The sequence below is a fragment of the Sardina pilchardus genome, chromosome 5 (genome assembly GCF_963854185.1).
Source record: "Sardina pilchardus chromosome 5, fSarPil1.1, whole genome shotgun sequence".
NCBI lineage: Eukaryota > Metazoa > Chordata > Actinopteri > Clupeiformes > Clupeidae > Sardina > Sardina pilchardus.
Genome location: NC_084998.1, coordinates 14,765,663 through 14,778,923, shown reverse-complemented (window position 1 = coordinate 14,778,923; position 13,261 = coordinate 14,765,663). Strand labels below are relative to the sequence as shown.

At 42.7% G+C, this 13,261-nt stretch overlaps 1 protein-coding gene across 1 annotated transcript; it reads left to right on the top strand.

Moving 5' to 3' along the window:
* The first annotated feature begins 154 nt into the window (after positions 1-154).
* mogat2 (monoacylglycerol O-acyltransferase 2) lies at positions 155-11,090 on the top strand. Its single transcript, XM_062536597.1, has 6 exons — positions 155-282; positions 2,819-2,997; positions 7,468-7,672; positions 8,436-8,610; positions 9,039-9,238; positions 10,150-11,090. Exons 1-6 carry the CDS (start codon positions 189-191, stop codon positions 10,302-10,304), a joined length of 1,008 nt encoding a protein of 335 aa, XP_062392581.1. The 5' UTR covers positions 155-188; the 3' UTR covers positions 10,305-11,090.
* The last annotated feature ends 2,171 nt before the right edge of the window (positions 11,091-13,261 follow it).

The following is a 13,261-nucleotide window of genomic DNA, read 5'->3' as shown; positions in this document are numbered from 1 at the left end:
TTGCATTGAACTAATGGCTAAGATAAGGGGCAGAGAGAGTAGGCTTGGGAAGGGAGGGAGGGGGGAGGGAGGTTACAGTGCAAACTTTGACCCTGAAGGGTGAAGCCTGACTCTGGGTCGATCTGTCAGACCTCAGCCTACCTCCGGTAGCTTGGTTGCCTTTCTCCGCTCCACGCCGCGAGCTCACCATGAAGATCGAATTTGCACCTAGAAACGTGCCCCTGAACAGGAGGCTACAGACGGCTGCAGTTCTCCAGTGGGTCTACTCCTTCCTCGGCCTTGGTAGGTGTGCATGTGTGTGTACGTGTAGTGTGTGTGTGTGTGTGTGTGTGTGTGTGTGTGTGTGTGTTTGTGTGTGTGTGTGTGTGTGCGTGTATGTGTGCGCGCACACGTGTGTGTGTGTGTGTGTCTGTGTGTGTGTGTGTGTGTGTGTGTGCATGTCTGTGTTAGCCACCTCTGCAGGTATTAAAACCATTCAGTTGGACCTTGCTTTCTTTCTGTCTTTTCATCTTCTCTCCAGTCTGTTTGTGTAGCATGATACACATACAGTACTGTACTATGTCACACTGTCATATTGATTGGCACTGTCTTTGATGACTTATTACTTACTTTAGATACATGTTTGAAATGCCATTACTTTTCCACAAACATGTGCTGCTGGTAGATTTCAAAATCACAATGAGATGATTGACAAATGCACTGAGTAATGAAACTCACAGTAGGATATCTTGCTGAGGCCTACTGTGCAGCCTTGACTATCTGCATACCCTTTGTTTACATGGAGAAGAGTCAGTGATCAGGATGGGGGTGTTATTTTAATCTCTTCATAAGGTCACTCTGAAAAAAAAAAAAAAACCAGCTCGCCAAGACTTTCTAATGGAATTCTTGAATTTTTGGATCAACATAAAAATGGTGTGAAACAAGATGGCTAGCTCAGCGCAGGACAGAACAAGACACATGAATCAGTGCTTGACCTCAGCCCACCCTCACCTTGTAGCCCCACCCCCCTGATCATATCTTGATAACATTAGTTTTATGTTATCCACCCATAGGTCATGGTGTCACAACCTTATGTAACACAGATGCCAATTCAAATGTTTCCCCATACTATACTTGATATCGATTAGGATGAAAGCTTTTTCTAAATGAATTAATGTAAACAGATGTAAATGATGGAGGTTCTGCAGGAGGGCCTTATGGGAAACAGTCGCCCCCTAGTGGGGAAAACATGTCATGTCCATTGTCCGTAATGACATTCTGCTCATAACAGCTGCATGAATTTAATGAATCATTAATCTTTATGTTCATATTCAATGGCTGAATGATGTGAATTAATTGTCATAGCTTCATTACATTACACAACACACAGATACTACGGTGGGGAAATAGGATAAGCAAACATGCAAAAAGCAGCTAAAATATCCTGGCCCTATTTCACCAACCCGGGGTCAAACTCCACCAAATGCTAATATAGACTGTAAACATTACTGTATGTGTAAATAAGAAACAACCCATTCTCCCCCTTGCTCTATAGGTACTGTAACCTGTGCTATCTGCAGCCATTTTTCTTGTAATTGACTCACAATCAAGATGTGTATATTATCTGATCAGGATGTGTGCCCCCAGGGTATCAAACTCATGACCTTCTATGTGCTTTTGCTGTATCAAGTCTGCCTGACCTTTGTGTCTCATTTCCCTGCTGAACTGCCCTCTGGTACCTTATTGTACTGGTCAGGGCGGAATGTTTGCAACAAGACATGTTAGCTCTGTGTGGTACATGTACATGCTCGCTCACACCTCACACGGCCCAATTTGTAGCCATAGTCACAGAGTGCACAACGTCTCCCCATCTCTTTCAGTGGTCCTGATCATCTGACAGGGGCCGAGCATGTTAACACGAAGCACAGCTGCTAATCCATCTCTAGAGAGTAGTGATGAGTAAGATGAGAGCAATTTACATAACAAAGCTCTCTAACCTGCTTACCTCCGGCTCCTACCCATGCTCTCTGTGACAGCAGGAGTCCCTTGGGTGGCAACTCCCCTCTTTCAGTGTGCCTGTTTCATGATGTTAGGATGTTACTGGAGGCCTGTGTGTGTGTTCAGCTGCTGGTGCTGCCTTTGTCTGTCTGTTACTGTAACATGTGGCACTGATGTTCTGACACATTATTTGAGTTAAATGTGTCAGATTATATATACTCTGTTGCCTGGCTAACGCCTCAATGAGATGTGGTCTGGGATCCAAACATTCATTTTCTCATATTTGAGGCATGGTTTACGAATGCCCAGAGCCGTTTATTGGGCCCTGCGGATGTCTATCAAATGCGTCTGTGCATAGTTCATTGGCTAGCCAGCCTATTCAAGATGACATATAGAGCGTTTTATACTTCAAAATGACATGTGATGAAAATGAAAGCTATTGGTTCCCTAGCTGAGGCGAAATTAGGTCCATGGTTTCTATAGGCTAGCGTGAATGAAATCGTGCAGAAGGCAGTATGGGTGTACCCAGGCTATATTCTGTGCTCTTTGTTTCAATGTGTTAATGGTTCCACAGAGATGAACAGGCTGAATATGCACTGTCAAGCCTATCAATGTTTGTTATATCAGCAATTATTCAGCAGAGTGTAGCTTTAGGATGACAATGCTTCACCTCTGCCCTCAGTAACAATTACAGTAACAGCATAACAAGATTGTATTTACAGTAATAGATTTTGACTGCAGTATTTTCCCCCTTTCTTTATCCTGTGTGTGTGTGTGTGTGTGTGTGTGTGTGTGTGTGTGTGTGTGTGTGTGTGTGTGTGTACTCTACACCCCTCCCCAGCCCAGACCTGCATTGCGCTCTTCTTCATCCTGCTGTTCACTCGTTTCTGGCTCATCAGTGTGCTGTATGCCGTGTGGTGGTTCATCGACTGGGACACTCCCTCTAAGGGGGGCAGGAGGGTCCCCTACCTCTGTAACATCCCAGTGTGGGACTACATGAGGGACTACTTCCCCATCAAGGTGAGGGACATACAGTACATACCCATAGGAGTGTGTATGTGTGTTTATGTGTGTGTGTGTGTGTGTGTGTGTGTGTGTGTGTGTGTGTGTGTGTGTGTGTGTGTGTGTGTGTGTGTGTGTGTGTGTGTGTGTGTGTATGTGTGTGTGTGGCAGAGTTTAATGTCTACAGTGACTCATCATAGTAGAGAAAAACAAAGCTGGGATTTCTATATAAGTGGTGGCTGTAAATGTATATCAAAGGGAAAAAAAAATCTTAAAATCTTAATTCAGATACAGTATTATGAATGTTAATGGGTATCAGCCCTGAGTAATCTGACTTGCTGGTAGTCAAGAAAACCTCCAAGCTCTATTTATGGAGATGGACATTTAAAACAAAACTTGTCTATACTCTGTCCATTTCCCCCCATAGTAAAATTGAAGTTGGTATACTCAATGGGTGCCTCTCAACCTCTCTCCTCGATCCTCGATGCTCGGTCCTCCAGGCTAGGCACTGATCTATAACTAACACTGGATAGACTATCCCATTGTTGCCGCCCCATCATTCTTTATGTAGATCAGTGAGGACGAGGACCAAGGAAGGAAGGGAGGATGTATAAAAGACGAATTAGAGCCACCCTATGTCTATGATGTCCAACGGTCACTCTGGTATACTGGAATAGAGCACCCTACCACCATCTAGTGCTACTGATGGTCACTACAGACAATCACAAAATGGGTGATCATTTCCAAAAGCTCTATCCATCCATGTTATTAGCCAACATCAATACAGCAGTTGTGCTTTACTTTTACTTTAACTTTTTTTTCATTTTCTGACCAACAATTTAATCTTACTATTCTCTTACAGTCATGGATGATCTTTAATAATACATTGACATACGAAAATAAAGATAATTGGAGTCCAGCCATTCTTCTGGGACAAGCAAGATATAAGCATAGTTCACATGGTGAGGATGTTAGTCACCATATATATTGGTGAGGATGTTAGTCATCCAGCTGATTTTGCTCCATATTGTCAGACTGGCCTTTGGATGTCCGGATTCTATTTTTGATTAGGAGTAAGACTATTACCTTTGAGCATGCATGTTTGATATTGGATTGACTGTATAAAGCAGGGTAATTTATGTGTCAATCTTGCAGTATTTACAGAAAAGAAATGGGACTAGATGTAAATATTGTGTGTTGTTCCGTTTTGTTATCAGATGTGAACAGAAACAACTGGTACGGTCAGTTGCCTTATCAGATAGTCTGTAGATATTACACTTTCATTGCTTGTTGATGATCTTTTGAACTCTGCATACAGTACAACCAACACCCACTGTTTGGGAACTGAGAGAGAGAGAATGAGTTGTGCTACAAGACGATTGGGCCGTCCCCAACATATCAGCAGTCAGAACCTGCCACGGTCCCTGATTTAATTTAAAAACAGGGATAACATGATGGCAAACAGTCCCAGTCTTCTAAAACCAACAAGCAATATCGTTTATTTATGACTGAGGGGTCAAGGATAGTGAGATTGTTGAGATTGTTGAGGTTCAGGGGTTAGGATAATCCAAAAGATATACAGTAATTTCCAGACTATTAAACACGGCTTATACATTGATTTTGCAAGATTTTTTCAGCTTTGAGGTTGATATAGGGGGCAGTTAATATGGTGTTAATATGGTTTTGTTTCTTTTAACTTGCATAAAACACTGTCCTGCGGCTTATACACAATGCGGCTTATATGCAGGAAATTACTATATGAAGTAACCGTGAAGACAGCATGCAACATTAACAACTCTTAACAGCTCTTAAAAGAGGTTGCCATGGGGTAGCCTACTGCATTAACACTACACTGCCCTGTTCTTAGCATAACAAGACTTAAGCATACCTTTACCTGAGCACCTCTAATCAACTAAAATTAGAAAAAAATAATGTTATACTGTAGATACAGCTGGAGGACTATTTCAATTCAATATCGTCAAGTACCAAAAGAAATTACATGATGTCTGAACAAAGCCATCTCTTCAAAGAAAACTTAGCTTGAGGACATTGTGAGACCATGTGACTATGCACCATGAAGACATAGCGGGAGAGGATGAGGATGCAGTGAAAGGCACCTCTCTTTGGGGCGTGTAATCAATCTCATCACTGAATCCCAACCACCGTTCTCATCAAGCATCTGCAGCACTGCCACCTCATGTGTGTGTGCCACACACACCCTCTGGCCAGAGCCTCCTGAGTGCATGGGGCAGGTCTGATGGTAGGAGTAGGTTAGAAGATGTAGTGAACTTGATGAAGATTAGAGTCTGTGAGGAAATCAGTTACATCCTACGCTCTGTTATTCCCATTAATGGGAATTCCCATTAATGCAGCTCATGTGTCTGTGATGAAAAGACCCTTCTGTCAGAGCAGAACGGAGCTAAAGTTTTGTGGGGACAAGAAATTTGAAAGAAATTTGAAAGCCCCTTATTATTAATATCCTATGAACACATGTCTTATTTATTTACTCATATTCACATTTGAAGATTTTTAACATGAGGCAGTTGTAGTGCCACCTATGGACAGAATTTTTACAAATTTGCTATGCGTCCAAATCATTGAGCCGAGGGTTTGAATGCGTGGTAGGGCAAACTGAAGTGCGGAAGAACTCCTGGTCATCATTACCTCAGAGCTCATGAGAGTCATTTGATGACATGGACTTCCCCTGTCGTGTATGCTCTGCACCAGATAAGCATGGCGAATTATGCTATGATCTTTTCCAAATAACATATTATCAGTCATCAGCCTCATCCAGATAGAATGGGTTCCATTCATGTGCTTTATATGTGCTCTGTGACATTGGGTTTTGTGATAACTCAAGGCAAAATAGTGGAATTAACCAGCCTCATGGTCTTGTTTACTCTGGTCAATCAGTATCATGGAAAAGCCCAGAGAAGCTGATGAAAGACTAATGGGAGATTGATCAGCCTACTCTCTGTTTTTGAAAAGGGCTGATCTAATGATTAACCTCTGCGTAATATAGTATGTATCCAAAAATAGAGGGATCAAAATACAGAAAAAGAGTGCATCTGGATTCAAACTGAACTATTGCCTTGACAGATTGGTCAAATGTAGCCTAAACACCCGCAAAATACAGTGTTCTTTAAATTAGCTAAATGGAGAATAAGATGACCACTGAAGTCCTGATGTCACTCTAAAAACAACTCAGTAAAACTGGTGTGGAATAATTGAATATTTTTTGTCTGCATAATTTGGCCCTTGTCCTATAGTTAGGAAACATAAAATCCTCATATTTACATATTTACTTACATTAATCAAATGATTATTAACCAAATATCAATCTCAATCTTAGTTGAAATCATTCAGCAACTCTGCTAGTCATGGTACATTTGTTTGATAACAGAACTGAATTGGGAAGTGTTTGTAAACAGCAGTCAACCCCTGAATTTTCCACTTAGTTCGTGCTCTGATTCACTCCATTCCTGCTACTCAGTATAGAACATTTTAGAAAATAGTTTCTGTTTGAGAGACAAAAGCTTAAAATGTGACTATGGTTGACAAAAAGTCAGAGTCAAGAGTAAAAGTCTGTACCATCTCATCTCATCTCAGGTCCCGTCGGTATAAACAGGCTTTGAGCTTGTTTTTGCCAGGGAGTTCAGCCCTAGCTTTGGGTGCAGCCCCTTGTAGCCTTGAACTGCTGATCTCAAACACTGCACAACACACAAACAACCACTGAACTGCTCTGTTTTTGACACCGCCGTGTTATGCAGTGCTGCACGCGAGGTACAGCAACCTTTGACAACTTCCTCACGGCCTGAAGTGTGAAGCCTGCTTATCTAGTCCCTCATACGCAGATAATGGAGGCAACAAAACATGGCTGCAGTGTTGTTGTTGTAGTCAGTGATGAAATCCGCAGGAACTTTGGATTTTACAGCGTTTACTGTATTATTTGTGAATTAAATTATATTAAATTATTCAATTATGCAGAGCTGGATGCTAACTTTACTTTTTTGGTGAAAGAAGTCCTTTGGCTGGTTCCCATAGACCCTGTAAGATTACGGTTTAGAGCCTTGTTGACTCTATAGCTGTAAAGAGAAAGGATGGTTTATTAATGCCTTACTGTACCTGGCTCCCCTATGAGATAAAGTCTGATGAGACTTGCACTACCGGAAAAGGATTACAAGGCATGCTGGAAAAAGTCTCCAAAGGCCAGGTGTCTACACCTAGCAATCCACCATCCCACCTCAACATCTGCATACCCATGCACTGTTACAGTATATTCTCAAGATTCTCTAGATTATTTCAGGATGTGAAATCCTCAAACTTCTCCTCAAGGAGGAATTTGTGTAGAAATGTAGCAACTCTGTTTGAAAACCATAATCATTTCCTCCTATTTTAGCCCGCCATTTAACATTGTTGGTTGTCTCCTGACAGATTTGTTAAGCAAGATAAAGGCAGCCTTATGATGTTTGGCTCCTTCTGTTTCAGCTCGTTAAGACAGCTGACCTGGACCCCAGGCAAAACTACATAGTGGGCTTCCACCCCCATGGGATCCTGGTGGCGGGGGCCTTCACCAACTTCTGCACTGGGGCCACTGGCTTCGGCACGCTGTTCCCGGGCCTGTGCCCCTACCTGCTCATGCTGCCCCTGTGGTTCCGCGCCCCGTTCTTCAGGGACTACATCATGTGTGCAGGTACCGATGAAGAACCATGTTGTTCTTAGTGTATCAGGAACCAAAATGAGAGAATGTAGGTGTGTCTGTACAGTATGTTTATTAGGAGGGTAAATATGTTGAGGGGGGGGGGGCGGGGCGTTGCATTTGATTAATCAGAGGAATCAGCCCTGGGTATTGATTTTCATGGTTAATACAATGCAATTATTGACATATGATGGCACGATCTGGTAGCACTGAAAACGAAATTCAGGTAATGGTAACATACAAAAATGATCAAAACACATGTAGAGCTAAATCCAGATTAATTTTCATTTCACAGTATTTGTACAGTACAGTACAGTGTTGGTTTTCAAAGTTCAAAATCCTCTAGGAACAGATTGAAAGGGTCTATACCCTAGCAAACCATTTTGACACAAACAGGGTTAAAATCATTAGTCAATCATCAAGTAATATTGGGTGAAAGAACTTACATACTGTACGACTGTATGTGTGGGATGTATTTAGGTGCCTGATCGTTTTCTAGTTAGTCAGAAGTCCAGAAGTAGTCACTTGAAAATGGAGGGCAATATTTAACTAAGATGCTCATCATGCGAAATCACTGACATAGGTCCTGCACCACCACCTATACGGGCTCCGAGGAACCAGAGGTCACTTTCCTCTGCCCACCTCCCACTCACTCCACTCACACTGTCCTTCACTCTGCAGTACAGGCTAGAGAAGCCCCGAATTAATATATACCAAATGAAAAAGTAGACGACCGCTGTGTGTGTGTGTGTTCCAGGGTTAATCCCCTCTGATAAAGACAGCGCCAGCTACCTGCTGCGGCGGAAAGGAGGGGGCAATGCCGTGGTGATAGCGGTGGGTGGAGCCCCTGAAGCCTTGGATGCCCGACCGGGGGCATACTGCGTGCTACTGGCCCAGAAGAAGGGCTTCATCAAACTGGCCATGGAGAATGGGTAAGACCACAACACAATGTTTTATGAATTGGTGATAGTACTTTAAATTAATGTGACATGTCCTTGTATTGTTTAGATGTAGTAGTTAAAACCCATTTAATCCCAAATTTTTCCCAGACATGAAAATGATCAAAATCATGTATCTTGATAATTCATACAATTTCATGTTTAATGGCACAGTAGCCAGATTTGTTTTTTTTTCGGTCACAATTGTGGCATGATTAATGGCGAAGATGATATTCAGCTCATTTTAATTATTCATTCTAGTTGAAAATCTTTATGATTGCTATAAGTGTATTTTTTTAAGCCGTGCAAAGCCTGAAGTGATTAATTTTGGAGAATAGTCTCTTCAATCTCATAGCCCTGTAATGTTGTGCACAAACACGATGTTTATCTCCATCTTCACCGACTCTGTGTGTTTCCTCCAGCGCCCACCTGGTGCCAGTGTACTCTTTCGGCGAGAATGAGGTCTTTGACCAGGTGGACAACTCCAAAGGCACCTGGCTCAGGTGGATTCAGGAGCGGCTGCAGAGGGTCATGGGTATCTCTCTACCGCTTTTCCATGCGCGTGGCGTCTTCCAGTACAGCTTTGGTCTCATGCCATACAGGAAACCGATTAATACAGTTGGTGAGTGAGTGCAGTGCAGAGTGCAGGTGCTCTAAAGAGCACCAGACATGTAGCCCTGCATAGACAGAGTTTACTATCTTTATGGCATTTGCCAGTTCAGCATAGCCATCTTATCAAGTGATATCGAATGAAATCTTCTGGCAGTCGAATAAGAAATGATCTTTCTCTCTCTTTCTCTCTCTCTCTCTCTCTCTCTCTCTCTCTCTCTCACACACACACACACACACACACACACACACACACACACACACACACACACACACCAGTGTGCACATGTTGAGGCATTACAAGTATCTGTATAAATATGAGTGTGTGTGTGTGCGTGTGTGTGTGTGTGTGTGTGTGTGTGTATGTGTATGTGTATGTACATGTATGTGTAGCCTACTGTGTGTGTGTGTTTACCAGTTGGTTGGTTGCTGTTCAAGTGGTTCTATCTTAAGCTTGATTTAAGTTGGCTCTGGTCTCCTGGGAACTGATCCACATTGTTGCACAAGCGCTGCAGCGGTCAGTTGCCAGTATCTCCCAGAGCTGACCACCCAGAGCTCGGGTTTCATATCAGTAAACGTGAGGATCTTTGATCAAGGAAGGTCACTGGTTCACCTGAAACCATGCCATCACAGGAGCCCTGAGTGATTCTCGATCAATTGATTTGGCCAAGTCTGGCCAACTGGCTTAGTTACAGTATGGACAAATATGTTGTGCGTTCCAAGTTTATTTTCTTTTTGCCCTGAATGTAATTGAAGTTCTCTTACACATATTTATACATTTGATACATTCATAAAGCAACTATTAATACAGTTCCAGGGATTCTGTGGTAGATATGGGAAATATAGAGAGTAAGCTACAGTATTTTCCCTGTGCATCTACATTTAACAGCAGTGAATGCTAACAGCATGGTCTCTTTTTGACAGTGGGCAAGCCCATCAGAGTGGAGAAGTGTGACAAGCCGTCAGCTGAAGATCTGGACGCTCTTCACCAGCTTTACATGGACGAGCTGAGCAAGCTGTTTGAGGAGCACAAGGGCAATTATGGAGTACCTGAGGATACTCATCTAAGCTTCATCTGAGACGGACTCTTCCTTCCTCTTCCACATCTACGCACACACACACACACACACACACACACACACACACACACACACACACACACACACACACACACACACACACACACACACACACACACACACACACACACACACACAATCCTTATATACCAAAGGCATTGTTTGGCGAATCAAGTTTCCTGACTTCCTGACTAACTGAGGGACGATAAAAAGCCATTGCCACACATGGACTTGCTGAGGACAGTGACGGTATTCCTTATGATGCATAAATGAGAAAGTGTATCTACTTCTAATGTTGAGTTGTCTCAAATATGTCTCAGGTTGAAAAGTTTTGCCTCTCAAAGAAATCCCTTTCTGGACAGATGTTAGAAATTCTGAGCTCATCTTGTGATCTTTTTAGAAAATGTTATCTAAAGAAATGTGGCTCTTGGCCTCACATCTTGAGCCCAATCTCACTGACAATAACGTCTGTCAGGAAAGATGTGACTGTAAGGTTAAGCAAACTTAAATAAACTGTTGAAGTACTTCCCGCAAACAACAAATAAAGACAGAATTGTGTGTTGTTCTGAAGAAAATGAAGAATCTTCCAAAATTAAACTGTACTCCCAACAGGAGATGGACCAAAACTGTGAAAAGTAGTTCAAATCCAGCTAATTGTATTACTAATATATTGCAAATGTACATTGTACAGTTAACAATGATGATCGTTGTACAGAATTCAATAGTGTAATGATGAAATTGCCTCTCATGTGATATTGCCAAAGAAATAAATGTACCCAACCCAGACTATCTTCGTCACTGAGTCCACTCTGATAGAGAGTTAGACCTTGATACGTCTGCCAGCATCATTTCGAAAGACATTTTTTTTTTATTACCGATGGCAAAGGTCGTCAATTTCCAAACCAATTGTCTGGCATCTCCTGCATGACTGGCCAGTGTCCTAGTCACACAGCAGTGTTTCAGCTCTCTCTGGTCATGAGGAGAGAGAGAGAGAGAGAGAGAGAGAGAGAGAGAGAGCAGGCAGACAGACTCTGCCAAGGGGAGGAAGACAGAGAGAGTGCTGAAGGCAGAGAGAAAGTGATGGAGAGATAGAGAGAAAGAGAGAGGAGACGAAGAGAAGGATAGAGTCCGAAAGAGAAAGAGGGAGAGAAAAGCTACATGGTGTCCACTATGCAGGTGGGCGTATTGGGGGGCTTGTTAGGGGTGTGTTAATAGTGCCCTGTAATACTGCCCCTGATTGCCAAACAGTCAGCCTGGCAGACGATAGGAAAATGCCGTGACCTCGGACACGCACGGACCCCTGACACGGCTATTCTGAGAGCTCACAGAAGCCAATGTGTCCCTCTCATGGCACCAAGTCACCAAATGGAACTCTTCACCATTGTTAAGAAGGTCATTGCTTTGAAGGACTCAAACAACATACAAAACACTACAGGGATTAATCTTTGCATTACGATCCTCTCTGTGGACTGGAGTAAGATTATTTTAACTGGAAATCCATGGTAAAAATAAGAGGCAAAATCAGCAGACATTAAATCCAGGGTACGTCAGTTTCCAGTGAGATTTAGGAAGATTTAACATAATCAGAAATTAAGTCAGCCTGTTATGCCAAATATCATATGTGATGCAATCTGGAAAAACCTTTCACATGGTGCAATTTTGGCAATTTATGATTCTGATACCATCCTAGTAACATCCAAGATTTTGGGAGGATGGTATCCAGGATTTAGCCAGGATGGTATCAGAATCTTTAGAGAGGGTTAAAACGGAGCAAAAATCAAGGATATTTGAGTGCATGTGAAGGGATTTCCTAGATCGCATCACATATGAAGAGTACAATCACACATGTTGTGGAGCTCTGGTTTTAGGGGAGTTTCAGTGAACATAAGTCAGAGGCGCCCCAAGATGGGGGAACGTTAGAATGATTCCAAGGGGGCCCGGTTGCAGTCCCCCGGACTTGAGTGTACATGAAGAAATTTGCCAGACTTTATTCCACTTATTGCAATCAAATTAAATGCATTGTGCTAATGATATACTGAGAAAACCTGTCATTACTTTGAGCTCATTAAGCACATCACTACTGCACACTGAAATAAAATAAAAAATACTGTGTAATCTCAGGAGAAGCTCCATGTTTCTCACCAAGAAAAGACACAGAGCAAAGCACACTCATGCAAACTTCATTACAGAGTATAAATAAGACTATGAAATAGTGTTTGCACATGAGTTCATGTATTAAAAAAAAAAGATAGTGTATGCAAACATATGCATCTCGGAGTGGCATTAGGTCACCAAAGCAAGGTCCAAACCAAGAGTTTACTTTGGCATTCTATTCAGTTACATCGTGATCATGATACTTTAGCAAAGGAGAGCCTTTGGCCCCGGCCAAGGTCTGCAATACTGTAACAATTAGAGATGGGCACAGCCGTTGGCACCGGCCGTCTAGACAGAAGGTATTTCCTCATTTGCGTTGGCAGCAACTGACCAGCTCTTTGGCTGGGAAACTACCGCGCCAGCAGTTGCACCTGAGAATCTTATCTTATTAGACGTTGCAAGGACACATCACCGATGGCGGTTGAATCAGTGATTTCTGCAGAGGTCATCACCAACATGGCCTAGGTCTCTGACTGGAGCTGGTGATCTGACCTCAGAGTGAGTGGTGGTGGCTCCCCAGAGCACTTTCACACGGCCTTGCATTCGTGGGTTTCACAAGACCAGTTTCTGACATCTCAGTCTCAGAGTTGTGTTGCAACCACAGCGCACTGGATGTTGATGACTGTGATGTGTTGCCACAAAACCAAATCCGACATGTCTCAGCACCACCGTCTCTATCAAAACGTTGCAAACATGCACACGTAGCCTGACATAGGCTACCTACCCAACTGGACACATGAGCGCATAGCATGTTTAGCATGTTTGTTATTTAGCTCCCTGCAGCAACAACAGTCTTTTGGAAA

Coding starts and splice junctions, on each gene's coding strand:
- mogat2 (XM_062536597.1), top strand. CDS start 189: ATGAAGATCGAATTTGCACCTAGAAACGTGCCCCTGAACAGGAGGCTA. Junction 2,998..7,467: donor GGGACTACTTCCCCATCAAG/GTGAGGGACATA, acceptor CTTCTGTTTCAG/CTCGTTAAGACAGCTGACCT. Junction 9,239..10,149: donor GAAACCGATTAATACAGTTG/GTGAGTGAGTGC, acceptor TCTTTTTGACAG/TGGGCAAGCCCATCAGAGTG.